The sequence below is a fragment of the Musca autumnalis genome, unplaced genomic scaffold (genome assembly GCF_047663935.1).
Source record: "Musca autumnalis isolate F117 unplaced genomic scaffold, ASM4766393v1 scaffold_3, whole genome shotgun sequence".
Classification (NCBI taxonomy): Eukaryota; Metazoa; Arthropoda; class Insecta; order Diptera; family Muscidae; genus Musca; species Musca autumnalis.
This window is the reverse complement of record NW_027411866.1, coordinates 227,339,743-227,367,074: the sequence shown is the minus strand read 5'-3', so window position 1 is coordinate 227,367,074 and position 27,332 is coordinate 227,339,743. Positions and strand designations below refer to the sequence as shown.

Here is a 27,332-nt window from a genome sequence, read left to right as displayed (position 1 = left end):
TCATACATCTGAAAAAGCAGATAGTCTGATGACGGCCTAAGCAATGGTATGTATGTAAGTGATGTGTGTGTATATAACAAGCAACAGACCGACGACGATGTAAGTATGTCACTAGCGTATGTATGTTTATATTAGGTCTGTACGATAACTTCGCAAGTGAAAAGTACTTGCAAGTACTCAGCAAGTTCTCAGTAACCTCTCTCTACTAATTTTACTCTCTCGAAGAAAAAAATTGCAGAATGTTATCGAACAGCAATTTGCCAACACTTGCAAGAAGTCAGCTGATTTGACAAACAAGAAGAAGAATTTGGCGGAAAAGATTAAATAAAATAAATAAAAAAATAGTCACCACAAACTACAAAATAAGTTATTTCGCTTACATTATCGTTTTTCAAAATTTATTGAATATTTTTGTTCTTCCTTTTTTATTTCTATTTATTTTAATAACCATCAAGCATTCGAATTTTAATCCGTTGATCAAACTTGCAAATTCTTACAAGAAAAATTTTCCTTGCAAAAACTTGTAAACAAAAATCTCCCAAACTCTCCAAAATTCTCTCACAATTGTCCTCAAATTCGCTCTCTTTTACTTTACAAGTTTGTTATCGAACAGCATTTTGTAAAGTGGGGTTCAGACGATCAGTTTTGGCTGACAGCTTGTGGTCAAATATCGATTGTTTCAGTTTTGTTGTGCTGTTCGTAGCGGCCAAACAGTCATTCAAGTTGGATGACAAACCAACAGTCAAGTTGAAAAATTACTGTGTTCACATAGCTATAAAATCATATAAATAACAACTTTTATTAATAAATATGGATGACAAAAAGATCGGATGTGCATTTTTGATCATTTCGCTTTTAGAGGAAGGAAATAAAGTGACAAGAAGAAGGAAATGGGTAAAAAATGGATAGCCTCCCGAAAACAATATTCACATGTTAATATTTTAAAAGAAATTCGAGATTCTGAGCCAAACGATGTCCACTCCAGCTCCAGAAGATTCAGATTGCTTTATTTTTTTCAATTCCCTTCTGTACGATGAGCGGATTACGTTTATTTTCTTCTTGACGTCGTCAATAGAACAATCCTTCTTGTGTTTCTTCGTAACATTTAGTAATTCTACATATGCTTTTGTTTTAATGTCGCGCATCATATATTCTGGACTGGTTATGTCCCAGAGGCATCTTAGCATTTCGTAGCAACATAAAAATTCCTTTAAAAAATTCATTTTCGTTGTCCATGTTTGTCGTTTTGTTTGCAATTTTTTGCTTGGCCGATATTAAAATGAAGGAACAGATTTTTGTCTGCTATTTTTATCTCTTATTTGCAATAATAATCAATCAAATTAATAAAAACACACGACTTTTTTAACTTTTATTTGATATTTACTCTGCTAATTTATTCCTTGACTGACGTTGTTTCGTTCACACGGTCAAACAAACAAACAACCAACAGCTGACTGTCCAACATCCACAAAAAATTTTGTGGTTGCCTGATGACTGACAAAAATGAACGACCACACTGGCAAGCAACCGATTATTTGAGCAAAGCTGTCAGTCAAAACTGATCGTCTGAACCCCACTTAATAGTTTGTGCAAATTTGTACAAACTTTTGGGTTATCGTACAGACCCATTATTGTGTATTATTGAACAGGGAATAATGCGAGAATAGAAGGAATGATTTCGTGTATTTTTCGGTGGTTTATTTCTTTTGTTAGGCACAACAAGACAGTAGTAACCCGATGGAGATAATTAAGTAATTAATTTTCAATAAATAAATGAATAATTTTATTAATAAAATTATCGAAATTTAACACGACTGTTAATTAAATTTTATTAATAATTACACCACCACTCAATAATGAATAAAATGTTTGCACTTTTTTCACAGTATTTTTTGCAACCAAAATTATTTTTTATTGGTTTTCACTGTTCAATAATAACACCGAAAGAATCAGAAACGACAAAAAGGAATGCGCGACGCGTTGTAAAGCGGCCGTATGTAAGGTTGTTGCAATGGGAACGAAAAGAATTTTTGGACGATGGATATTTATTTGTTTGTTTATATTAGCTTCGTTCCCGTACTTTTTAATAGTAAAACTCGTAAAAGAGAGAACTGCGAAAAATTTGTTGTCACACACAAGTTTGACAAGTCAAAAAAACTGGAACAAATGTCAAAGTCGGCGTATCAGCCAATCAGACGCCGGCAACCATGTTACAATTTTTTTACTCGCCCAAATTTGTCGTGTAAAAAGTTTTTAAAGAGAGCGCCGTTCAGCGCCATTTTTGTTTAAAGAGAAGTGAACATTTTACAACTTTTTTGTGTACGGGAACGGTTTTTGGAGTAAAATGTGTAAAAGTCGTAAAAATTGTAAAAACTTTTTAGTTCTGGAACACAGCTATTTTTTTTTCCACAACGCGAGCTCACAAATAATCACCCTTATTACGGTTGGCGTTGTCGTATCCAAAATTGCAAGCTGACGTGTCGTAACGTCTAATTGGTATTATGTATGTTTTTGTACAAAAAAGCAAAAATTTAAACTTTTAAATAATTCTTTTGGCAACAAACATTATTAGAATTATTAGTAGATCATTTTTAAACTTTTAATTCAGAAGAAAAACTAACCCTACAGTTTTTACAATCAAAATAAGTGTTTGGCGTAGACGTTTTTGTGGTCGTTGGCGTAGTCGTTGTCGTAGGGATATTTTTTGGTACCACGTAACATTTACGACAACGACATTTTTTTTCTCATACTAAATTTAAAAAATATATTTTTTTTAATTGTAAAACAATTCGTTTGAAATCATCTTTTGAGCAAGAACTAAGAAATTTACATTGCATCAATCGTTATATGAGGACTCTAACAGATTTTTAATAGAAAGTTTGTCATTTGATAAAGACACGAAATTTATCTCATGCAAATGAATCAAAGTAGTAAAATTTGTATTTATTATAGTTATTTTCCAATATATTTTAATAATCATTGCCAAAAAATCTTTTAAAATTAATTTGTTTTTACTTTTATATACTGTCGTTTACAAAATCGGTCACGACTCTTTCCTCGTATTTCAACGCCATACGTAATACCAATTTGTCGTATTACGCCATACGTAATACCGATTTGTCGTATCAAAAAAAATAAATGTTGTATTTAAACCAAGAAATGCGTTCTGGGAATTGCAAATGTATTTCTTTCGATTTTTTAAGGATATAAAATGCTCTAAAAGACAGAAAATTTCGTTGTATATAATTTTTCATCATTTAAAAATGTATCTTACGACTACGCCTACGTCTACGCCTACGACAACGTCTACGCCACTTGAACGTCTACGACTACGCCAACCGTAATAAGGGTGAATAGAACACTGCACTCACCTGTTGGTTTGTTGACATTTTAATGATAATGATGTTAATGACGATCTTGATGAGGATGATTAAGATGTTGTTGATGCTGCTGCGCAAATAAGCAAGACGAAAACCAATTAGAAAATAAATCAAAACAAATCCAAAGGCTCGTATCCGGCTCGAGTGGACTAAAATGTAAAGGCGCAGAAATTGCGTTTCGAAAAAGAGAGAAATAAAAACACGAACGTTTTTATTTTCAAATAATAAAAAGCAGAAGATATATAGAGTAAATAAATAAATAATTATAAAGGGAAAATAGCAAGGCGAACAGATTACCTGTGTTACGGATGGCGATCGAAAACGAAGTGTCAATAATAATGCCGAAAGGTCGCGTAGGCGCCAAAACAACACTCATTAGAAAACTCCTAGACATGGCACAATTACCAGGTAGATGCACCAGCCAAAAACTACAACAAAAACCAGTTCAGTACTGTGAAATGTCAAAAATGATTTCCAAAAATAAAGCGATTCACACAATCTTTTCAACAACATTTTGTTAGGCAGTTATCATGGTACAAATACACAGGTAGCCGCATCGGCAATTGTTGGTAACATAAGATGTCAAAATTTGACATCAATTGAATGCAATTGACACATTATGTTACCATCAGCTGGCATGATAATGCTACCTGTATTATTGTACCATGACAGTTATTAATAAACACATTATTACAAAACTCCATAAAAAATTCACAGTTTTTCTTTTCAATTTTTATACCCTACACCACTATGTGGGGAGGGTATTATAAGTTGGTTTTGGCCAAAAAGTTTGTAACGCATCGAAATAATGGTCGTAGACCCATACTTATATATACCAAAATGAATGTCTCGACGAGCTATGTGTGTTCGATCTGGCTATGTGTGTCCGTCCGTCCGTCTGTCCATCTAAACCTTGTAATCACGCTACAGGTCGCAATTTTGATCGGATCGTCACGAAATTTTGGATGTTGATGGGGGTCCCAGAGGGGAAGAAGCCTATTGATTTTGGTGATGGTCGGATAATATTTAGGGGTCGGAAAGGGCAAAAAACTTAGGTAGATAAAAAGACACGTTTTTTTCCAAAGCCAATACCTCAGCTACTGTATGGGATATACCAAACGCAAAACCTGACAATGAAAGCAGAAAATATCACCTTTCTAATGATGTAAAGTAGGTGCTCGTAGGTGATCAAACAACGAAGATATCGCAATAGTAGCAAATAAAACCCCAATTTTCATTTTTGCGATTTTAATTATATTGACAAATATCACAGCTTTGGTTGAAAATTTTCCAAAAGCAAAGCCTGACTATGAAAGTAGAAGATCCCGTCTTTACAATAATGCAAACTAGGTCCGCGTAGGTAACCAAATAACGGAGATATCGCAATAGTCGTTGTCGTAGGTGGTCAAATAGCAAAGATATGACAATAGTCGATAATCCATCCCATTTTCCGATTTTTTTGTAATCACGCTACTGGTCGCAATTTTGATCGGATGGTCACGAAATTTTGGGGGTTAATGGGGGTCCCGAAAAGAAAAAAGCCTATTGATTTTGATGATGGTCGGATAATATTCAGGGGTCGGAATGGGCAAACACTTATTTCGAGAAAGGTCAACGTTTTATTTCAAAGCCAATATCTCTGTTTCTTTAAGAGGTACATCTAAAGCAAAACCTGGCAAGGAAAGTAGAAAATATCACCTTTACAACGATGTAAACTAGGTTGTCATAGGTGGTCAAATAGCAGAGATATGGCAATAGTCGATAATGCACCCCATTTTCCGATTTTTTTTGTAATCACGCCACAGGTCGCAATTTTGATCGGATCGTCACGAAATTTTAGGGGTTAATGGGGGAGTTATGTTCTTACGGAGGTGGTCGATTGAATGAAAGACGATGTTTAAACATAACAATCAATTCATTTATTGAATAAAACTTTAAGTTGTTTTATGAGTTGAAATAAAGTATTAATTATGAAGAACAATGAAATATGACGAAATATGTACAGATGAGATGTCTATTAATTGGTGGTTGCAAACACTGATGGGCAGAAATGCTCTGCCTCACACACAAAAGTGTAAAAAATACATGAGTCTCTCGCAATTTGCCCATCAGTGGTTGCAAAGTAACTAACTGACTGTGTACTGACAATGAGTAGAGAGAGATAATAACTTAAAACTACTGATGCATGCAACACTGCTATGATGCTGCCAGATTGTTGCATTTTATGTGGTAGTACTAGGGTTACCCTAATAGGGGGTGCCACAGGGGAAGAAGCCTACTGATTTTAATGATGGTCGGATAATATTCAAGGGTCGGAATGGGCAAAAACTTATTTGGAGAAAAGGTCTACGTTTTATTTCAAAGCCAATATCTCTGTTTCTTTAAGAGGTATATCTAAAGCAAAAACTGGCAAGGAAAGTAGAAAATATCACCTTTACAACGGTGTAAAGTAGGTTGTCGTAGCTGCTCAAAAAACAGAGATATCGCAATAGTCGGTAACGCATCCCATTTTCCGATTTGTTTGTAATCACGCTACAGGTCGCAATTTTGATCGGATCGTCACGAATTTTTTGGGAGTTGATGCGGGTCCCCCATAGGAAGAAGCCTATTGATTTTGGGGATAGTTGGATAATATTTAGGGGTCGGAATGGGGAAAACTCATTTGGAGACAAATTCAAAGTTTTATTCTTTGTGAATATATTGGCTACTAGTAGGAGTATTCCAACGGCAAAGCCTGTCAATGGAAGAAGAAAATATTACCTTTACATTGGTGTAAAGCAGGTTGGCGAAGGTGGTCAAACAAGGGAGATACCACAATAGTCGGTAATGCATCCAATTCTTCCAATTTTTGCAATCAAGCTACAGGTCGTAATTTTGATCTGATGGTCACGACATTTTGGTTGCTTATGGGGGTCCCAGAGACAAAGAGGCATATTATTTTTGGTGGTAGTCGGTTTATATTCCCTAAAAGAAATGTTTACCAGTGAAAAGCTTATGCACAGGGGTAGTGGTGTAGGGTATCACATGGTCGGCCCCGTCCCGACTATAGCCTTTGCTCACTTGTTGTTTTTTAATTTTGTGTTTTCAATGACAACAACTTTTTTGACAGCTCACAGTACATCAGCTGGGCTGAAGCGGGTACCTGTATGATTGTGCCATGCTCCTAGATGACAGATAACTGTTGTAACAAAAAAGGAGTAGGCCGTTTTCTAACGAGTACGCAAATCGAACACAATGAATGTAAAGCGAAAACAAAGACATAAAGTAATAAAGACCTGACAAAATGCATGCAACAAAAAAATGTTTACGAAACTTTGTATAGAAACATTACCCTTAACAGGTTGCAGTTAATTCAAAATCGCAACCAAGGAGGCACATTTCATGTAATGGTATCAGAAACGAAATTTATGAATTCAAGGATCTATTCAAGAATAATTCCATGTCAATTGGATCGGTAAATTCGGTTAAATACGTAAAAATGTATAAAAGAAAAAAATGTTATATCACCATATCGTAACATAACATTATGTTAAATTCAAAAGCCATTCACTGAAGAATGATAGCAAATGAAATGTCTTATCTTGTTGTATTTATGTCTTTGGCGAAAAGCGAGCATTTCCAAACAATGCAAATTTAACTGAAATATATTAATTCCTACTTAAACAGGATGCATTACAGACTATTGCGATATCTCTGTTGTTTGACCACCTACAACAGCCTACTTTACATCGTTTTAAAGGTGATATTTTCTGCTTGTCTTGCCAGGTTTTGCTTTTGATATACCACTTAAAGAAATAGAGCTATTGGCTTTGAAATAAAAAGACGATATTTTCTCCAATTAAGTTTTAGCCCATTCCGACCCCTGAATATTATCCGGCCATCACCAAAATCAATAGGCTTCTTCCCCTCCGGGACCGTCATCAACACCCAAAATTTGGTGACGATCCGATCAAAATTGCGACCTGTAGCGTGATTACTAGGATTAGATGGATAGACGGACGAACGGACACACATAGCCAGATCGACTCAGCTCGTCGAGGCATTCATTTTGGTATATGTATATGAGTATGGTGAAAGACCCATCGTTTTGAACCGAAATTTGTTGATTATTACAGAATTTCGTTAAAAAAAACATGATGGGAAAATGATTTGCAGACATTTGTAGATAGCCATACATGTAAAATCGCGTCGTACAGGACAACGTTTTTATAAAAACCAAATTTAAAACAAATTTTAGCCATACATCAGCACGGGTAGTATCAGTGTTTTGTAGAGCGTTATTTTTGTTTGACGAGATGTGGCTTTGTTTTTAAACTGCTTACTTAAATCAAAGTAGCATCTGTTGGCCAATACAATTCTTCTTTTTATCTCAAAACTGATGTCATTTGTTGTGTTTACGGAGGTGCCGAGGTAGACAAAGTCTTTAACTACCTCAAAATTATATGTACCAACTTCCACCGTTGGTCCGAGCTCTATGGACGCATTGCGCGTAGACACCACTAACTTGGTCTTCTCTTATGGGTGAACGCGCGGCACATTTTAGCTCACTACCTTTAACGGGTGTTAAAGGCAGCTACCCCAGGTGACACCACGGGGAGGTCAGTGCCCACTTGAAATGAAAGAGGGACCAAGATAAATCCTGGGCTTTGCCATGTTAAAACGGGTCAGGACCGTTGCTTGGTATCTTCCATCCCCTACGTCACCCATGTTCTAAATAAGCTCACAAAAATATACAGTCAACCAAAAAAGTCTACATACACCCTATAAATCTCGAGTTTTAAGGGCATTTTATCCAAGTACATAGTTCTATTTCATATCCCTAATAACCAATATAACATATAACAAAAATATATTCCATAATACGAATAACGGTAAATTCTATAAAAATTAAAAAATTAATAGGGAAAAAGTGTACATACACCCAATGAAATATTAAGATTACCGTAAAATTTATGGAATAAGCAATACAAATTTTACATTTTATTGTTTTATTGTTGTTTGTGGATTAATTGCCGTTATTTAATGTCAGACTCCGCGCATAGCTTGTTAAGGTGGACCCTTGCAGATTTCTTTGAGTTTTTCAGTCTGGTAGTTTAACCGCTTTTGTAGACTGACATTTGCCACAAAACTACTTAATATTTTTCAACAAGAAAATTCAGAAAGCAGATTATGATGTCCCCCTTCTCATGAGATAAAAATCTACTAAAAAAGTTTCGTAGTTTGCTTGTAATTCATGAAAAATGTCTTTTATTCGCCTTTACAATATAGTTGTTAAATCTAGTGAACTAGTTCATTGCCATAGTTCGTTTCCGTATGAGTTATTTCATGAAAAAAAAAGATAATATAACTCATTCGCAGTTTTTTCATACAAATGACCGGTGTCCACTGAACTATATAGTGAACTACTGTACTTTACAACTGGGGATCACCCCATAAATAGTTACCGCAGGAAAGGAGATTTGTTCGCCCTTTTATACCTGTCTCCACCACGAGTTTCGGAGTATCGGGAACTTGTTTACTCGAATTTATTATCACAACATGTGATCTTTAATGCTGTTGTGACAATAGCTCTGTTCCTTTACGTGCAAGAATCTTCAAGTTTTACAACTTTTTACTCGAAAAGCGTTTCTTTACTTCAGACACCATACAATTCATATGGAAGCAGATTACAACTTTTGCTACTTTTGCCGGTTTTACCACTTTCAAAAGTAAAGGAACAGACCAAATGCAGTGCAGTAGTTTGCCATAAATTTGTCATCACAACAACAACACTAGTGATCATCACCATAAGCGGGGTACACACGATCAGTTTTGACTGTCGATTTTTCGGAATTATCGATAATTGTCAAACAGTCCAGCAACCACAAAATATTTTGTGGTTGCCTGATGACTGACAAAAGTGAACGGCCACACTGGCAAGCAACTGATTATTTGAGCAAAATTGACAGTCAAAACTGATCGTGTGTACCCCACTATAGATGTTAGTGATGAGTTGACGCTGCCTGTGAGTATTTATGCCCGCCAGAACAAAGCACAAAGTATGCGGCAAATAGACAAATAGTCATGGCAGAACTACCAGGTAGTGGTATCACACCAGCTGATCGAATATGAAAAGTCAAATCCCTTTATAAAAAAAAATTATTTTTGTTGTAATTTCCCCAACAATATAAAGAAAGTTTTGACATAACATATTCAAAATTTTACGATGCCACTACCTGGGTAATTATGCCATGCAAATAGTTTTATTATGTTTTAGGGAAAAATACTTACGATATAGATGTTAGTGATGAGTTTTACAAGTTGTACTTGGCAGGGCTTTATTGTGTGGAAATTTGAGCCTTGCTTCAGGGCTGCCTTTGTTTTGGTAGATGTAATGTTGATTTCAAAGCTGTGGCAGAGATAAAAGAAAAAATACTTTAAGGCCTGGGTACATAAGCAGCTTTGCCTGATTGTCTTGCTTTCCTGTTTCATTTTTTTATTATTTTATCAGAAGCAAGCAAGGCAAGCAGGCAAGGCAGCCTTTAGTTTGAGACGAATGGTTTCAGTTCGCTAAGATGAGCTACTTTGGTTGTGAGTTCTGTCTTTTCAATCTAACGATTACGGGAGAAATAAACTCGATAACATCGAATGGACCACCATACTTTGGTCCGAGCGTGGCTGCGAATTGATCGTAGCCTTCGATTGTGGGTGCTGTTTCACCAAAACACGTTCTCCGACAACTGGTTTCCAAGGACGGCGAAGATTATAATGTCTTCGATGTTCCTCTGTGGCTCGGATTAGTTTGTTCCGTACTATTTTAAATATTTGCGCTCCTTTGGTTCCTTCCTGTGTTACCGGTACCAAGGACCGCTTCGTCGTACAGTGATTATGGAAGTCATGGTACACGACAATGGGTTAATGTTGCGGGGCCATATCCTGTTGACTCCGTAGTGGCGGTGTTGATACCCAGGGATATTTCGGAAGAAAGTCATCCCACCGGTTGTGTTTATTCTGTCTTACCTGGGCGACCATTGTCTTGATGGTTCTATTGGTCCTCCCTCTCAGTTGGTGGTGAAATCATATGTCTCGCAAATATCTCTTCAGAATCTTCCCAGCGAATAGGCTCCCGTTGTCCGAAATGAGTATCTTCGGTGTACCAAACCGTGCGAGAATTCTTTCCCGAAACGTCTTCACTTCTCCCTTTGAGGTGGCATTTAGAAAATCCATTGAAGAAAACCAAAGCATCGTGTTTGTGTATGTTTGGATCTTGGTTGTTGCCCATGGTTCATCTGGTACAGACACTAACATCTCTCCCGCTGGGGCTACCTGATATGGGTTATATCGCTGACAGGACTCACAACTTCGAACGAATTTTAGAATGTCTTGTTGTTGTTGGCAACACAGAGCTTCCAGGGTTCACTATCCTCATAATGTGAGTTCCCAGCAATATGACGATCCACCAGCACATAATCTGAAAATTGTTCAGGATTATCATTCATACCTATAATTTTCTTTGCAATCCAAGGGCAGTCACTCGATGCTCAAGGGGTTGGCGGGATAGCGTGTCATCTAAAACGTTATTGCGTCCTTTCCTTAGAGTTGTGCCAAAGGAACTATATGGAACTATCTCGTTCACTTCGCAGTTCCAATGGCCCACATTTTTTCTTCGAACAAACTGCGTATACTTACTATCACACGTTATATTTCATGATGTTACTTATACGTTTTGGAACTAGTACAAGGAACTAGGAACTAGATTGCCCAACTCTACCTTTCCTGTATTGTATTGAAAACTTGTACTGTTTTAGTTCAAGCATCCAACGCGCCAATCTTCCTATAGGGTTCCCGATGGAGTTAAGCTTTGGCTGAAGTCAGAGTAGAATCTGTTAGGCAGTACAATTCTCGTTCTTATTTTACAACTGAAGTTGTTTGTTGTGTTTATGGCGGTGCCGAGGTAGACGAAGTTTTTTACTACCTGGAAATGAGAGGAACAAACTTCCACCGTTGGTCCGAGTTGTATGGACCATTGCGAAAATGAGCGCCACACTTCCTCCCTTTAACTTCTAGGGATGACCACAATTTGTCCTTGGCGTCCCACTAGGATCCGAGTTGATATTCCTCCCCGGGATGATTGGAGTTCATTCGACTTAATAGACACTGGATTCGGAGTCAACCAGTCCCAATCGCCTTGTGGTATCAACTGGGGCCCGATCCTTGGCCTGACATTGACCATAGAACGGACGACGGTGTTGCGGGTGCATCACGGGTGTGATTTTACCTCAGAAACAGATTCTGCGAGGGTATGTAATGCCTTCTTCTCCTCTTCTGACGAGGGTTAAGTTTTACCAGTTGTACTTGGCAGGCCTTTATAGTGTGAAAATGTGAGCCTTGGCAGCTCATTGTTTTGGTGGATGTAATGTTGTACTCAGCTTGGTCTTGTCAGATCCACTTTGGCAGATTCTCCTTCAACCTTCATATAGGTGTCTGTTACTTCTTTTAATGATCGCCAGCATAAGGAATTAACATTGTGTCATTTCTGTTGACATTTGCATGTCGTAAACCCTTTCCCAGCAGGATGTTGAATAGATCACACGAAAGGCTGTCTCTTTGTCTAAAAACTCTTTTGGTATTATCTTTGATCATAATCTCTTGCATCTCTTGGGTCTTTTCTAGGATTTGCCGTTGGGTAAATATCTGGTCAATGGTGGATTTGCCAGGTATAAAGCCGGATTGATATGGCCCAATTATTTCGTTGACCAAAGCCTATGGTCGTTGGCACAATATCACTGACACTATCGCGTTCTCCCTGCCAGATGGTGCTAACTAGCTGATGCATACAGCTTATCAGCGTGTAGCATCCGGTTTTGAACAGATCGACTGGTAATCCATCGGATCCTGCTTTATTAATATTCTTCAGTGGGTTTATTGCTGTCTTTACCTCATCTTGGCCGTGCGGTATACGTTCAATACCATCTTCTGGGATGGTATCTGCGGTATATTTGTCGTCTTCGTCAGTTTTGGATACCAACAGTTTGGAAAAATGCCCTTTCCATATCTTGAGCACAAAATATATCTGTTATCAAATTACCTTGCTGGTCTCTACAGGAGGATGTGCCTGTACCAAAGCCATGAGTTTGATGTTCCACTCTTTGATAGAATTTTCGGATTTCATTCAGGACATCTCGATTTTTTCACACAGCTGGTTATCACACTAGTTGTCAAAATTCATTATTGTGAATAAAAACACATACAAAATGGAAACAAGCAATTCACAATAATACATTATTGTGACCAAATTTGACGTTTGGTATTATTTGATGTGACACCTCCTTATTCCACCATGGTTCCAAGTAGGGAATTGTGCGGATGTGTTATCGGATGCTTTGATTAAGCAATTGGGCCAGTTGAGTGATTAAGATGAGGCTAACTATTGTGTTTGCAGCTTACCAATGTCCAAATACCGTGTTGTGTCAGTTCGTACTTTATTATTTTCGTTGATGTCGCTAGCACACAAATGCCCGCCAATTTCTACATTTCTCCTTTCTTGAACATTTTTACAACTACTCTATATTTCCATTCGTTTGGAAAGTCCTCTCCCCAACTTCAGATATCAGAGGGAGAAGGATTCAGGATAAATATCTGTCAAAAGATTAAAAAAATATTGTCTCCAAAGAAAAAGTGGATCTTCGTCGGTGTTGAGGTTTTCAGATTTGTACTTAGTATTTGGATTTTTAATGTATAACCATTTCTCTGTTCATTTGTTTCATTTAAATATAACTTTAGTTTTTAATACAATTTCAATTCGAAATATTTAAAAATCTCCTTCCCGCATCCTTCATTTAGTCACCCAATAAATCCATAAAATCACCCACACTGTCAGCATAATAATCCGGCGTATTACATTCGGGGGCATTTAACATATCCTCTTTCGTATTGGCACCACTCAAAACAAACAGAGTTTGAAAGCCAACACTTTTTCCAAAATTTATATCCATTTCCAATGAATCACCAACAAAAAGGCAACGTTTGGGATCTGTGATATTAAAGCGTTCCTTAATTATATCAGCCAGCAGGAGAGAGGGTTTACCCAAGATGATGGGTTGTTTATTGGAGTGTTTTGTAAGGAAATTATAGAAATCCAAATAACCTGAAAAAATAAAAACAGAAGTATGAGAGAGTTAGCAACTATTTAAAATTGCGGAAAAACGAGAAAGTCAATAATTATAATAAAAATGAAGAAAGAAAGAAGGCTTGGTTTGTAAAGATTAGTCCAGGAATATGTTCGATGCCAAAATGAGTGCCTCATTGGTTAAGGTGATTAAGGATATCATCTATTTATATGAAGCACGCATTGTTTTTACACTACGTTGACAATCAAGCTTCGTTTCAGTACTACGATCAAACATTTATTTACAAATTGGTCCAAAAGAAGGAGAACTGAAAAATAGTAGAAGTGGCAAAAACACTAGCAGAAATGCCAAAAGCAGGTGCTAATAAACATACTGCTAGATTCGAATCGACCAAATATTTTCACCTTCTTAATGGGTACTTTACACGATATGTTATTTTACATATGTGCTGTCACTTTGCATATACACTTTGTATATAAAAAGTGACAACCCATATGTAAAAAACATATCGTGTAAAGTACCCATAAGCTGTGTATATGACCTCGTTAGCCTAAAGGCTGAGGGTATAGGCCATTTAGATATAACCTCATTAGCCGGATTTAGCGCATTATCAGGATTTATTTACTAAATCCGGAGATATTCTACCAGATTTCCCATACAAAAGCTTCGTTCCAGAACTAAAAAGTTTTTACACAGTTAACACATTTACAACATTTTTTCCCGAAATGCGTTCCCGTACACAAAAAAAGTTGCAAAATGTTCACTTCTCTTTGAACAAAAATGGCGCTGAATGGCTCTCTCTTTAGAAACTTTTTACACGACAAATTTGAGCGAGCAAAAATGTGCAACATGTTTGCCGGCTTCCGATTGGCTGACACGCCGACTTTGACATTTGTTCCAGTTTTTTTGACGTTTCTGCCATTTTTCCGTTCCCGTACATTTTGGAAAATTGTGTGCGTTGAACTCATTTTGGACGGTACTCTCTTAAAATAAATACTCGTATTAAGTGAATTTGTTTTAAATGCGGCATAAATCCTCGTATACAACTCTGTTTTTTGCAACATGTTGCTAGAAAATACAAAAAGTTGCAAGCTGGCACAAGAAACAAGGTAGATGCATCGGTGAATTGCTACAACAAAAATAATTTAAAATGTCAACATTTGTAAACAAGGCGAAAAAAATGAAATTTGCTTTGATATACAAAGTTGATTTTAATCAACCAAGACTAATATTTACAATGTCTAAACGATAAAATAATCCATTATTTGCTCATTAGTTAGCATTAGTAGCTTAATTGCTAATATTTTCAATATTAAACAATAAATTTGTACGAATTCAATTAACAACAACTTCTTTTGAGGTTTCAAATTCGATCAGATGGGCTGATGCCTTGGTACTCCTTAAAAGCAACGAACTCAGTACCTCACAACCTATATACATATGTAGCTGGTCAGCGACCGAAAAGGAATCATTCATGCAATTCAATTGCAACGGTCTCCAAAACAAAGCTTCCTAAAAGGTATAATTATGAGTAGCAAGACCTTGGGCCTAATTACGGTTTTCGATTCGATCGAGTAGTTGCTCGTGAAAAAAGTTGTCGACACGAAAATAAAACGGCATGATGGTTCTCGATTGAAATCTTTCATCGGTTGATTCAAGAGTAACCGGTAATCGAACTATGAAAACCTATGTATGTGTCCTTTTGAAGGTAGATAGCAAAAAAATGTGTTTATTTTAAAGCAAAAACTAAAATAGAAAATGATGAACGAAAAATGTAAATATTTGCGGAATATGTTGAACCACACATTAAATAATAATTTCGGAATGAAGTTGTGCTACGGATTGTTTGCTAATACATCAGCCATGCACGCGTCTTTACGAAAAAGTTAACTATAACTCTCTTTCCCATACAAAAACCCATTATAACATTCTTTTCTTGTGCACCATTGTAATACATCTACCTTAATAATTCTCTCTCTCAAAATAAATTAGAGAGAAGTTGGTGGGCCAGGGATGCCAACTGTTCCGCGATAAAACCGCTACAGCCACATGCGCACCATAGGTCTGTAGCGATTTTTGCCTTAAAACAGTTGACATTCCTGCTTAAACAGTGGTTTTTGTACGTCAAAAATCACCACAAGTAGCGGGAAAACCACCAACTTGGTGCCCCTGTTGGTGGGTTTTGCATTAGCCTCTCTGAGAGAGTATTTCCTTTGGTAAACAACGTTGGATGAAATGTATTCTATTAGAAGTTGTACTCCTTTAAAATAAAGGATATTAATATTAAAGCCTTCTTTTTTTTGCAGAAATATTTACTTTTTTCAACTTATTTTTTAAAAAATTCCAAACAAAAATTGTTGGGTAAAGCGCAGTACGCATTGTCAGTTTTGAATGACGATTTTTTGCATTTATCGATAACTGTCCAACCGTCCAGCAACCACAAAATATTTTGTGGTTGCATGATGAATGACAAAAATGAACGGCCACACTAGCAAGCAACAACAAAGCTGTCATTCAAAACTGACAATGTGTAGCCAGCTTAATAAATACATTTATTTTAATTCTAATTTTATTACTATTTTTCAAAACGATTGCAAAGTACTTTTCCCATTGTCTCTTGATATTTTGTGTAAAAAATTGCTAACATTTTTTTACAAATATTATTTTTCTTCTATAAACCGACAACAAACAACTATTTTCATATTTCAAACAGAAAGAAAAGAAGAAATCTTTCATTTTGTTTGTTTACGATGGGTAATGTAGATGCGAACAAATATTCGCAAATTTATGTTCAATAACTCGATAATTTCACTCGATAACGAATGCTGCCATTCCAACTTTGAGTACTCGGTTCGATATCGAATTCCATAATTAGGCCCCTGGCGTTCTGCCTCTTGGTAAGTCTCTAGTAATTCTTCCTTGGCTACCTTGGTTTCCTCAGCCACACGTAGAGCACTCTTGACTTGCTCCTGTAGATTCGAGAAAATCTTAAAGTCATATTCATTTTCATATTTCAATTTCGCCAATGGTCGCCAGCCTTCTTACGTTCTCGTTCCTCACATGGGGAAATTAAATTTTTCCAATAATAGATCCTTGTTTAACCAAATATCTCTCTCCTCTATACCTGAAACCTTCACCAAGGCATTTACTGCCTTTACTTCAACAAACCCCTATTTGCCACATAAACAAATATATCGTCCCACGAAAATAAGAGAATATTGTCTCAGCCACAATATGGCAGACATCACTATTGAAACTTCCGGTCTGATAAATTACGTGTCCTGGCAACCTTCCAGATCACCATGAACGTTGATATTCCGTCCTAGGTAAAACGTACTGGGCTTGTCGAAAACATTTATAGCTCCACAAGTTTCACGGTGAACGAAGATCTCACGTTCTGCCCCTTGGTTATGAGCTAGTAATTCTTCCTTGGCTACCTTGCTTTTCTCAGCCAAACGCAGATCATTCTTGACTTGCTCCATTAGATTCGTGCAAGCTCTTTTTTATATTTCAATTTGGTCCAATGTTCACACATATTTCTGCAAATTTTAGTGCCGGATTTCTCTTTCACGAGTCTTCTTACGCACTCGTTCCTCATATGGCTATCCTGAACTTAAATTTTCCTAAAAATAGATCCTTTATTAACTAAATGTCTCTATCCTCTACACAAGAAACCCTCATCGAAATTGACTTGTCCTGGCAACCTAGGTTTAGAACATCGTCTGCGTTAGCAGACAACCTGACTTCATAACATTGACCGCCGTCCTTTTTTAAACCCTGTAAAAGCTCATTGGTAAGGATTTAGAGAATTTACCACTAAGAAAGCTGGCCATACCCTCATGTCCCCGGGTAGCTGAGAGTATTTTTCGGTAGATGATTATTGGCTCGCATTACACTTGCACCTAAAACAAGCATTTGCGTCAAATACGTTATTTATTGACAGATATTATATGGAAATGATGACTTAAATGATTATAAAACATGTTGAGCTTATGATCCGCAATGCTTATTTAAGCGCCAGTAACTGTATTAAACTGGAATCGTTGGAAGGCAAAACCTCTTTCCATTTTGCGTAGTTGTAATGCATTATTTTATTAAAAATTAATCTAAACCTAATTTTACCCACAGATTGTGTGAACCCTATGGAGGGGTCACACACATGCTAGCTATTATTTCACATATGGCAATAATACCATATAACCACGTTAACATGCTTTTCAGTCTAAAATACATGCCGTAATCTTACAATATCACATGGGGTAATGAAAAATCTTATCTCATTTCATTGTAACGACTTTGTATCAAATAAGGCCTACTTATCACATGTTTATCTTATTTAATTGGCATGTATGTATTTATATTAACCCACAAAACACCATAATTTTATTGGGCGCCATTGACTATTTTCTATATGTCTGTTCCAGAAGAAACATGGGGTCACAACAAAATTGTTCCATTTTTTTTCGATTTATAGCTAATGTTTTGATTTCATATCATACTTTGTTCTACAATTTCTGCTGATTTTCGTATCGTCCGATGCTTGGCAAATGTCTGAAGTACTGTGTTTCATAACGACGTAATACTTAACAAATGCAAAGCCATGTATTTCAAAACGACACAATTGCGCATTTTAACGCAGGTAGGACGAAGTATAAAAACTACAAAGAATATGACGATGCGGAAGTCAGCCTTTTTCTGCACCTTAATGCCGTGGGTTTCACTCAAGGCCTTATTTGGACATTATTTCTTTTCTCCTCAGTGTATGTCCAATCCGTCGCCATTTCCTTGATTTGATTTCGTTGAACATGGGATTTTAATTGCATTTTTCAAAAAAGGATTGATTCGAAATAACCCCCGGCCAATGCATTTTTAAAATTCTTATAAAGCATCTGTAGACGAATTCCTGGAATTCTTGAAAACATATGGTCTGTTCCTTTACTTTTGAAAATAGTAAAACCGGCAAAAGTAGCAAAAGTTGTAAACTGCTCCCATATGAATTGTATGGTGTCTGAAGTAAAGGAACGCTTTTCGAGTAAAAAGTGGTAAAATTTTAAGATTCTTGAACGTAAAGGAACAGAGCTATATTGTTTTTTCAGTTGTCATATAAGGTTATTTTGTCTTAATGTCTGGGTACATAAGCTGCCTCGCCTACTTGTTTCTGATAAAAGGATAAAGAAGGCCAATTTCGAACTAGGTTGACCTTTTCTTCTTTTATTTTTATTATGTTAGAAATGAAGCAGGCAAGGCAGCGTAAGTACCCAGGCCTTTAAGGTTAAAATACAATGAACTTTGTTGCTTGCTTCACGCTCAATTTTATGTAAATGAACAAAGGCCAGGTACTACCTAAAATAAATGCGATCTTGGATTTCTTTATTCATTTACAAAAATTATGGCTTATATAAGCCTGAATTTCTCATTGTGTTCTCACCTTTATGGCGATCTTGCATTTCTTTATTCTTGTACATAAATTTAGGATAAGCATGAATTTCTCATGCCTATTTGCTTCTGATAAAAGAATAAAAAAGAAAAGGGCAAACCAGTTTGAAATTTGCTCGGCCTTCTATATTCTTTTATTTTAGGTCTGTTCGATAACCCAAAAGTTTTTAAAAATTTGTACAAACTTTTACAAAATGCTGTTTGATAACAAACTTGTTCAATAAAAGAAAAATGAGAAATAGTTGCAAGTACTTGCCAGAATTTGCAAATGCTTTTTACTTGCGAAGTTATCGAATATGCCTTTTATTATATACGTGTTCCAGAACCTGCAAGAATCTACACTTTTTTACTTCGATAACAATTTTTCCTATATTTTATCGAAAAAAAAATAGCAAAAAGTTGTAGATTCTTGGAGTTCAGTAGTGAGATTCTCTAACTAATTTTTTGAGTTAGCGACAATTGTCGGTAAAATTAAAATGCTTATAATTTCGGTAATTACCGATGTTTTTCGGTAAGTTAGCGACGAATAAAAAATCAGTCTTAAAGTTTTATCGATAGCAAGAGTGCTGTCAACTTTTTTTAACTTTTCATTCATAATTTTGCGTTTTAATTTTACCGTTTTTGTCGGTAACTCAGGCAGCAGGAAAGCAAGGCAAGCAGGCGATGTAGCTTATCTAGGCCTTTACCTTGTTTCATTTCTGACATAATAAAACATAAAAAAGAAAAAGGCAACCTAGTTCGAAACTGGATCGGCATTCTTTATTCTTTTATTTTTATTATGTTAGAAATGAAGTAAGTCCAGCAAACCAGGCAACGAGGTTGCTTATGTAAAAGGCCTGCGTACATAAGTCGCGGTCCACACTAGCGTGAATTTCATTAAAAAATTTCATGAAATTAGGCGTTCTTAAATCGAATTCCCCACTACAGCAATTTTATGATTTTATTCTACTATGGAAGTCGATCTAGAGACGCATAATTTCATGAAATTTTTTCAGTGAAATCACTCTAGTGTGCACCGGGACTAAGCTGCTTTGCCTGGTTGCCTTGCTTTACTGCTTCATTTTTTACATAATAAAAATAAAAGAATAAAGGAGGCCGAGCAAATTTCGAACTGGATTGCACTTTTCTTTTTTTATCAGAAGCAAGCAAGGTAAGCACGCGAGGCAGCTTATGTACCCAGACCTTAGGTTCTTGACTTATTGTTCGTCACCAAGGGCTCAATTCTTGTTCTATGAAAATTTGTCAAACTTCCCCAGAGTTCTATTGCGTCCTTTATTTTGTTCAATTTTTGAAGGCCTCGGTACATAAGAAGCCTCGCCGTCTGGATTTCTTGCTCCGCTTCATTTCTGATAAAAAAAAATAAAAAAGAAAAGGACAACCTAGTTCGAAATTGGCTCGGCCTTCCTTATTCTTTTATCAGAAATGAAGCGGAGGAAGAATGCAATCCGGCAAGGCTTCTTATGTACTGAGAACCCTCAAGGCCTCGACACATAAGAAGCATGGCATTCTTGCTTAAGTCATATCTGGTAAATGACTAAAGACCACGTTCGACCCAATTCAAGTGTGATTCTGAAATCTTTTTATTAGGTCGAACTTGGTCTTTAGTCTTTTATCAGATATGACTTCAGCAAGAATGTCATGCTTCTTATGTGTCGAGGCCTTAAAGGTAGAAACACAATGACTTTTGTTGCTTTGTCCCGGTCCACACTAGCGTGAATTTCATTAAAAAGTTTCATGAAATTAGGCGTTTCTAGATCGAGTTCCATAGTAGGGTAAAATCATGGAATTGCTGTAGTGGGGAATTCGACCTAAGAACGCCTAATTTCATGAAATTTTTTAATGAAATTCACGCTAGTGGACCGGGACTTTCTTCACTCTCAATTTCATTTAAATGAACAAATGCCAAGTACTACCTAATATAAATGCGATCTTGGATTTCTTTATTCATTTACCGAAATTCGAGCTTGGATAAGCATCAATTTCTTATTGTGTTCTCACCTTAATTCTTTCACTCCATCTTTTCTTTCGATTTGTGAGACAATCAATTGTCCTGGGTAGATATATGTTGTTCTGGCTAGTTGCTTCCTCGGCTGTATTTGACACATCTTTCAGGAACTTTATTGTGTTTTTATTGCAGTTTTCACCTATTATAGGCTATTTAGATATGACCTCATTAGCCGCATTTAGCGCATTATCAGGATTTAGAAATAAATCCTCGTATTGAGTGGATTGGTTTTAAATCCGGCATAAATCCACGTATATAACTCTGTTTTTTTGCAACATGTTGCTAGAAAATGCAAAAGCTGGCACAAGAAACAAGGTAGAATTAGGCCTGTTCGATAACTTCGCAAGTAAAAAGTATTTGCAAGTTCTTGCAACTACTTGCAAGTACTTCTAATTACTCTTTTACTGAACAAGTTTGTTATCGAACAGCATTTTGTAAATGTTTGTACAAACTTTTGAGTTATCGTACAGACCTATTGCTACAACAAAAATAGTTTAAAATGTCAACATTTTTAAACAAGGCGAAAAAATTAAATTTGCTTTGGTATATAAATTTGATTTTAATCAACCAAGACTAATATTTACGATGCCTAAAAGCCCATATTTACATTAGGCAATTTTCTTTGCGGCAATTGTCAGTTTGATGGAGAGAGATGAGGTATATGGTAACCCTTTGCCTCTCAACACCCTCCCTCACCTACAAACTGACAATTGCCACAAGGAAAATTTCCTAATGTAAATATGGACATAGATAAAATAATTCATTATTTGCTCATTAGTTAGCATTAGTAGCGTAATGTGCTAACATTTTCAATATTAAACAATAAATTTGTAATTTGCCGTTTGTTTTTTTAGACGAATTCAATTTACAGTAATTTCTTTTGACGTTTCAAATTCGATTAGATGGGCTAATGCATCTACCTTAGTAATTGTGCTACGAAAAAAAAAAATCAGCTGACTGCCATTTAAATCCTCCAAAGGTATATCTAAACGCAATGAGATTTGTACTGGATTTATTAAATCTAGATGAGGATTTACGGCTAATCTAAATGAGCTATTAGCTAGTTGTTGATACTGCTCTCTTGTGATACTGTTATTGTTCAACTGCATCTTTGAGAAATTAGGTTCCAATTGTCGTTTGATGTCCAAATTTTTCTCTGTTACGCTCAACGTTTCTTCTGCAACTTGTCACTACGTTGGCTGATGTTTTCTCATGTATGGTGTTACTTTATTAGTAACTTTTCGCGGATTGCCGGGGCTAGAGTATGTCTGGCGTAATTTTTATCGCCTATGGTGTTTCTACTTTGACATTTGATCTTTATTTAACCTATGTATGATGAGCTCGTTGTCAATGTCAGCTCCACTTTCGTTCCTGACGTCTGCATCTTCTATTAACACATACATATGTGTGTGATCTATTGTGTCCATGTGTCAATTGTCCTTGTGCGGGAAGCTGGAGCTACCAATCTGAAATGTTTGACACAGTTCTATGAGTCGCTCAGCGTCATTGTTTTTAACTTCACATCAATGCTTTCTATTAAAGAACGGCCGTTGGTGTTGTCGCTCCCTATTTTGGCCCCAAAGTCACCCATGGTTATGATGTCTCCTCTGCGAATTTCATTAAGCGAGGATGTTAATTGTGCATAGAATTCAACATTCACAGTGTTTTCAGCATTTTCTGTGGGGCATAGCACTGTACAATGGTGGGTGATGTGTCTTACATCGCTCTCGAATCCAGCCATTATCACACGTTCACATATTGGTTTCCATGTCTGCAACGACCTCTTACCTTTCTTCGACATTATGATCCCAACTCCGCTTTCCCGCCATTTTCTTTTCCACTGTATAGTACATAGTTGTGATTTTCTGTGTGAAGTTCATCGCTTTTAGTCCATCTCATTTCGTATATACCTAAGACTTCTATCTAATACCATAACATTTGCTGTTCTGGTTGTGCAAGCCTCGATGTTTCAGGAAGAGTTCTTACATTAATAAGTACATGATTGATCTGCTGTAGCCTGTCCTAGGTGGTGGGGCTGTCATATATTGTTGCCTAGAAACAACGTTTCTAAAGAATTTGTTCAGTGGTTCGGATCCTTGCTAATTTATTGCTGCCATATTCCTATGGATGGCTATCTGCTGCCATTCCAATTTTCCGTTATCCTCATGTGTTGGTGTTGATGCCGTGCTTGTATACACGCAGAGAAAAAATATTTTTCGCTTTTGTTGGAACAAAAATATATGTTTTGGTTCCAAAAATGTATTTGTTTTGTTCAAACATTGTAATCCAAATCCAAAAATACCATCTTTTGTTCCAAACATAGAAAACAAAAACAACTTTCGAATTTCCGCAATATTGTTAAAATCGTTAACAATACCGATTGTAGGAACTATCATAATCTAATTTTGTTTACAAAAAGTATTGTCAATACAGAAAACCAGCCCAGAAATTTTTGATTTGAGTGCATATACTTCTCATATACACTTTTCGCATAACTTGGATATAAATGTCGCGTATAATATTGCAATCATTGATAAACACAATACATGGTTTGCTGCATTGGCTGACAACAAAGACAAACAAAAAGCCACAAGAACCCACCACAACATAAGGAATAATTAAACACCATAACAAACATGAAAAGGAAAGAAGAATGAAACAAAACAGAAACAAATAAAAACAAGAGTTTCACAAGTACACACACACAAAAACAAAGGTAAAGGCAGCATGTCATACAAACACACCACAACTCACCAAAATTGTTTTTTCAACACGGCATCGAATAGCGAGAGAAGAGAAACAAATGTTCGAAGAAAAGAGAGAAATATTGTTCAGTTGACACAAACTATTTTTGGATTTACAATACTACATGAGGAATCCAACAATATGTTAACAATACATATTTTGCTCTTGGAATATTGTTGGATCAAACATATTTTTTTCTCTGCGTGTACTAGAACGTCATGAGGCTTCGGATGGATTTTATTTTGAGGGGATGTATGCCTCTTGTTACAAATATTCGAAAAACACTTTGAAATAATTTGTTCCTCTTTAGCCGGGAATCTCCTCGATGGTAGTCTGACACACTATCCACTACTGTCGCAAAAAAGTCTTATTTTTGTACTACAGCTGATTTGTGGCGATCTCCATATATTGTTAAGTGGTCCGAATGATTGTGAAAGTCATCATAGATAGCTCTAATAAGATCGATTATTATTATGGCTGTTCCAGAACCAGCAGGAACAAATTTTTTACTACGGTAACAATTTGTCCTTTATAATATCGAAAAAATAGTAAAAATCGGTGCATTCTTGCAGTTCTAGAAGAGACCAGTTGTTGGAACACCCTTGTATACTAGGGACGACAATATACCATGTTTAAAAGAGGACCAGAAATATGCCCACAAAAATTGCATGTGGTAAATAAATGATTTCGCTTTTTGGGTGTGTCATTTTGTATAGGTTCTAAAAACACCCATGATCGGAATGCAGCTGTTGTACATTGTTAGTTCTGTGCGTTTTAGTTCGATCGTAAATAGTATTTAATGTCACACCGGCAATATGTTGAAATGTATATCGTCACCTGAAATGCTTGCCCTGCGATACATATAGAATCCAGCTTTTTTCAATCAATAAACTTAGTTTTCATTGGTCTCTCCCCGTGAGAATTTTAGTTTCCTATTGAAAACCATAACAAAAGCTGTTAATTACTTACCCGGTATATTGTGTTCCACTGCTAAGGGTATAACGGGATCCATGGCGCCCAACAATAGCTGGCATTGGGAATCTTTTAAATACTCTAATCCCTTTACCAAATGGATATATCCCCACGATGGATTTAAATCAGCCAACACATAATCAACTTTTGGAGGGCCATGTTTTAACACAAAACTAGCCAAAGAAGCGCACGTTGATACATCATTATCCATATTGACAGTCTTAATGCCATGTTTCTGAAGTAAATCTATGCCAGCTTTAGGAAGCAGGGGGAAAACAACGGCACTGGGATTGTTACGTTTTATATACCAAATCATAGATTTGACCGGATGGATAATGTCATCCTAAAGTGCAAAGCGTGAGAAACAAATTTTTGAAATCTCAGAAAACCATCCACTTACCTCTTCGACATTTGCTATGCCATATTTGGATATTTTTTCTTTATACTCTGCGTCTGATCTTACACTATTATTGGATACGAATTTCACAATTTTACCATTATCTTTTAGACACTGCAGAGTTTCAAATACTCTGGGTATTGGTGCACCGGTAATCACCCAAACGACTCCATCACAATCGCAAAATACAAAATCAAAAGAATTTAGAAATTCTTTGCGTTCTTCCGTCGTTAGCTGGCGTAAATTTTTGATGTTGTTATTCGATGACATGTTCGTCGGTCAATGCCGTTATCATAACAATGTGGTGGCGAAGTATTTGTTTAACTGTAACAACAAAGCTTTCGCTCTCTTTCCCTCTCTCGCTCTAATGTTTACATTAATTTTGATTACATTTTTATTGCTTAAATTTGAATTATGTTTTTTATGGTATTAACCCATTGAGGAGAGTGTGTATTTGATTTTATACGAGAGTGCACATGAAAACAATTAAAAAAGTCAATTTATGTATGTTGTCATTGAATATCTGTTAAATAACTGACGTATTTGCCCAAAACCGGTAGTGCGATTCTTTAACTCAATTTTTTACCGATTTTTGTGGGTAACTGAATTAGAGAATAGCATTACAGATACCAGTGTTAATAAGTTTCAGGTTTTGTTAATTAGGTCTGTTGATCTAGAGCAGGCAAATTAGCGATAGTACGAGTATCGTTTTGTTGGTTGTCGTAAATCCATGCTTATATCGGACTCCAAAGCAGCTATAATTCAAATTATGCGCAACATTCAATAGAAAAACATCTTTAGGTGGCCATTCTCACCGTAGATAGCTTCCATAGTGCATGTACAAATAGCACTGACTTGGGTCTGTCTTCTTAGGGTAAGGTCACATTAGGCAAATATTTGCTCACTTGCTCTCAGTAAGCGCACACTGCTGGTACTATGCATTTTCCGGATTCATAATTTTGGGAAAGCAACTTCTCATCATGGGGAGCAGTAATGTCTACAGTACAATTGCTACTGGCGACAGGAGAGAAATCGGCCTGTACGATTAACCTCTACTGGCATCCTTGCCGGGCTTCAGTAGCGGAACCACCATATCAAATTTTCAGGCTCCTGGTACAATATGTGTGGCTAACGACTAGGAAACTTGTCAAATTCTCAACTCCGGATTCATCCAGTTGCTTATGCTTTAACATTGCGATTCCGTGTGGATCCAACACTTTGCATTTATTCAATCCTATACCTATGTTGAATTTTTTCTTATGCCTGTTGACTTCGTTCCCTAACTCTTGTATCTTCACGGTTCGAAGCTCATCGTACTCCTTTGCGGTTCCCACTGATTCGCTGGGAAATTTACTCTAATTTCGGTTATTCGACCAGCAGGTATGTAGCAAGCAGTTGGAGTTAATCTGATGTCCAGTAAAATTCTCTCAGCTACCCGAGGATCTGAGAGAAGGCTTATGCCTGTTGACTTTAAGCTTACGTTCCCTAACGCTTGGATCTTCACGGTTCGAAGCTCTTAGCACTCCTTTGCGGGTCCCACTGATTCGCTGGGAAATTTACTCTAATTTCGGGTATTCGACCAACCGGTATGTAGCAAACAGTTGGAGCTGATATGATGTCCCGTAAAATTGTCTCAGCTTCCCGAGGATCTGAAGCGGAGATTGATATATTATTTGACTCCTTGCTAATTCGTTTTTCCATGGTTCAGAAAAGTACATCAGAGTCAGCGGTTATGAAGTCGCGTTGTTTGTTAACGGAGACGATAATATGAAGGTGATATGAAGCAAGTGAAATGAGGGGTTGACAGGACACGTCATTTATCAGATCGGGTGCCACAGTGGTGATGTCTGCCGAGCAGTGATAATCTCCTCGCATCCTCGTAGGAGCGTCTTCGTTCACCGTGCAAAACGTGGGGCTATAAATTTGCTAGGCCAACTCTGTATTCCTAGGACTAAATGTCAAAGCATGCGATGACACGGAATTCATCGGACCGATATTCTGGCTGTGAATTTCCCCATAGTCATACCATGTGAGAATTGAGAACGTAAGAAAGTAAGTGAAAGGGATCCCCGGAACCGGGAATTGGAAAAATCTGAGCAAACTTTAGCGAAATAAAAAAGAAGATACCTTCAAGCTTGCCACGAATCTAATGGAGCATGTAGAAAATTATCAGCATGCGGCTGAGGAAACCAGGGTAGCGAAGAAACAATTAATAGCGGCTACATAAGAGGAAGAACTCGAGTTTTTCTTTCACGCTGCTAAATCTGAAGTTGTCAACTTTCTGGGCC

General features: G+C 36.7%; 2 protein-coding genes across 11 annotated transcripts in view; one reads left to right on the top strand and one right to left on the bottom strand.

Annotated features, from left to right (window-relative positions):
* LOC141399058 (uncharacterized) overlaps positions 1-27,332 on the top strand; it is a 118,568-nt gene that overhangs the window by 41,567 nt on the left and 49,669 nt on the right. The window lies entirely within an intron of this gene.
* LOC141399062 (uncharacterized) lies at positions 13,053-25,365 on the bottom strand. Its single transcript, XM_073977095.1, has 3 exons — positions 25,048-25,365; positions 24,645-24,990; positions 13,053-13,506 (listed from the first exon to the last, which is right to left on the bottom strand). The coding sequence occupies exons 1-3, from the start codon at positions 25,312-25,314 to the stop codon at positions 13,199-13,201; spliced, it is 921 nt and encodes a 306-aa protein (XP_073833196.1). The 5' UTR covers positions 25,315-25,365; the 3' UTR covers positions 13,053-13,198.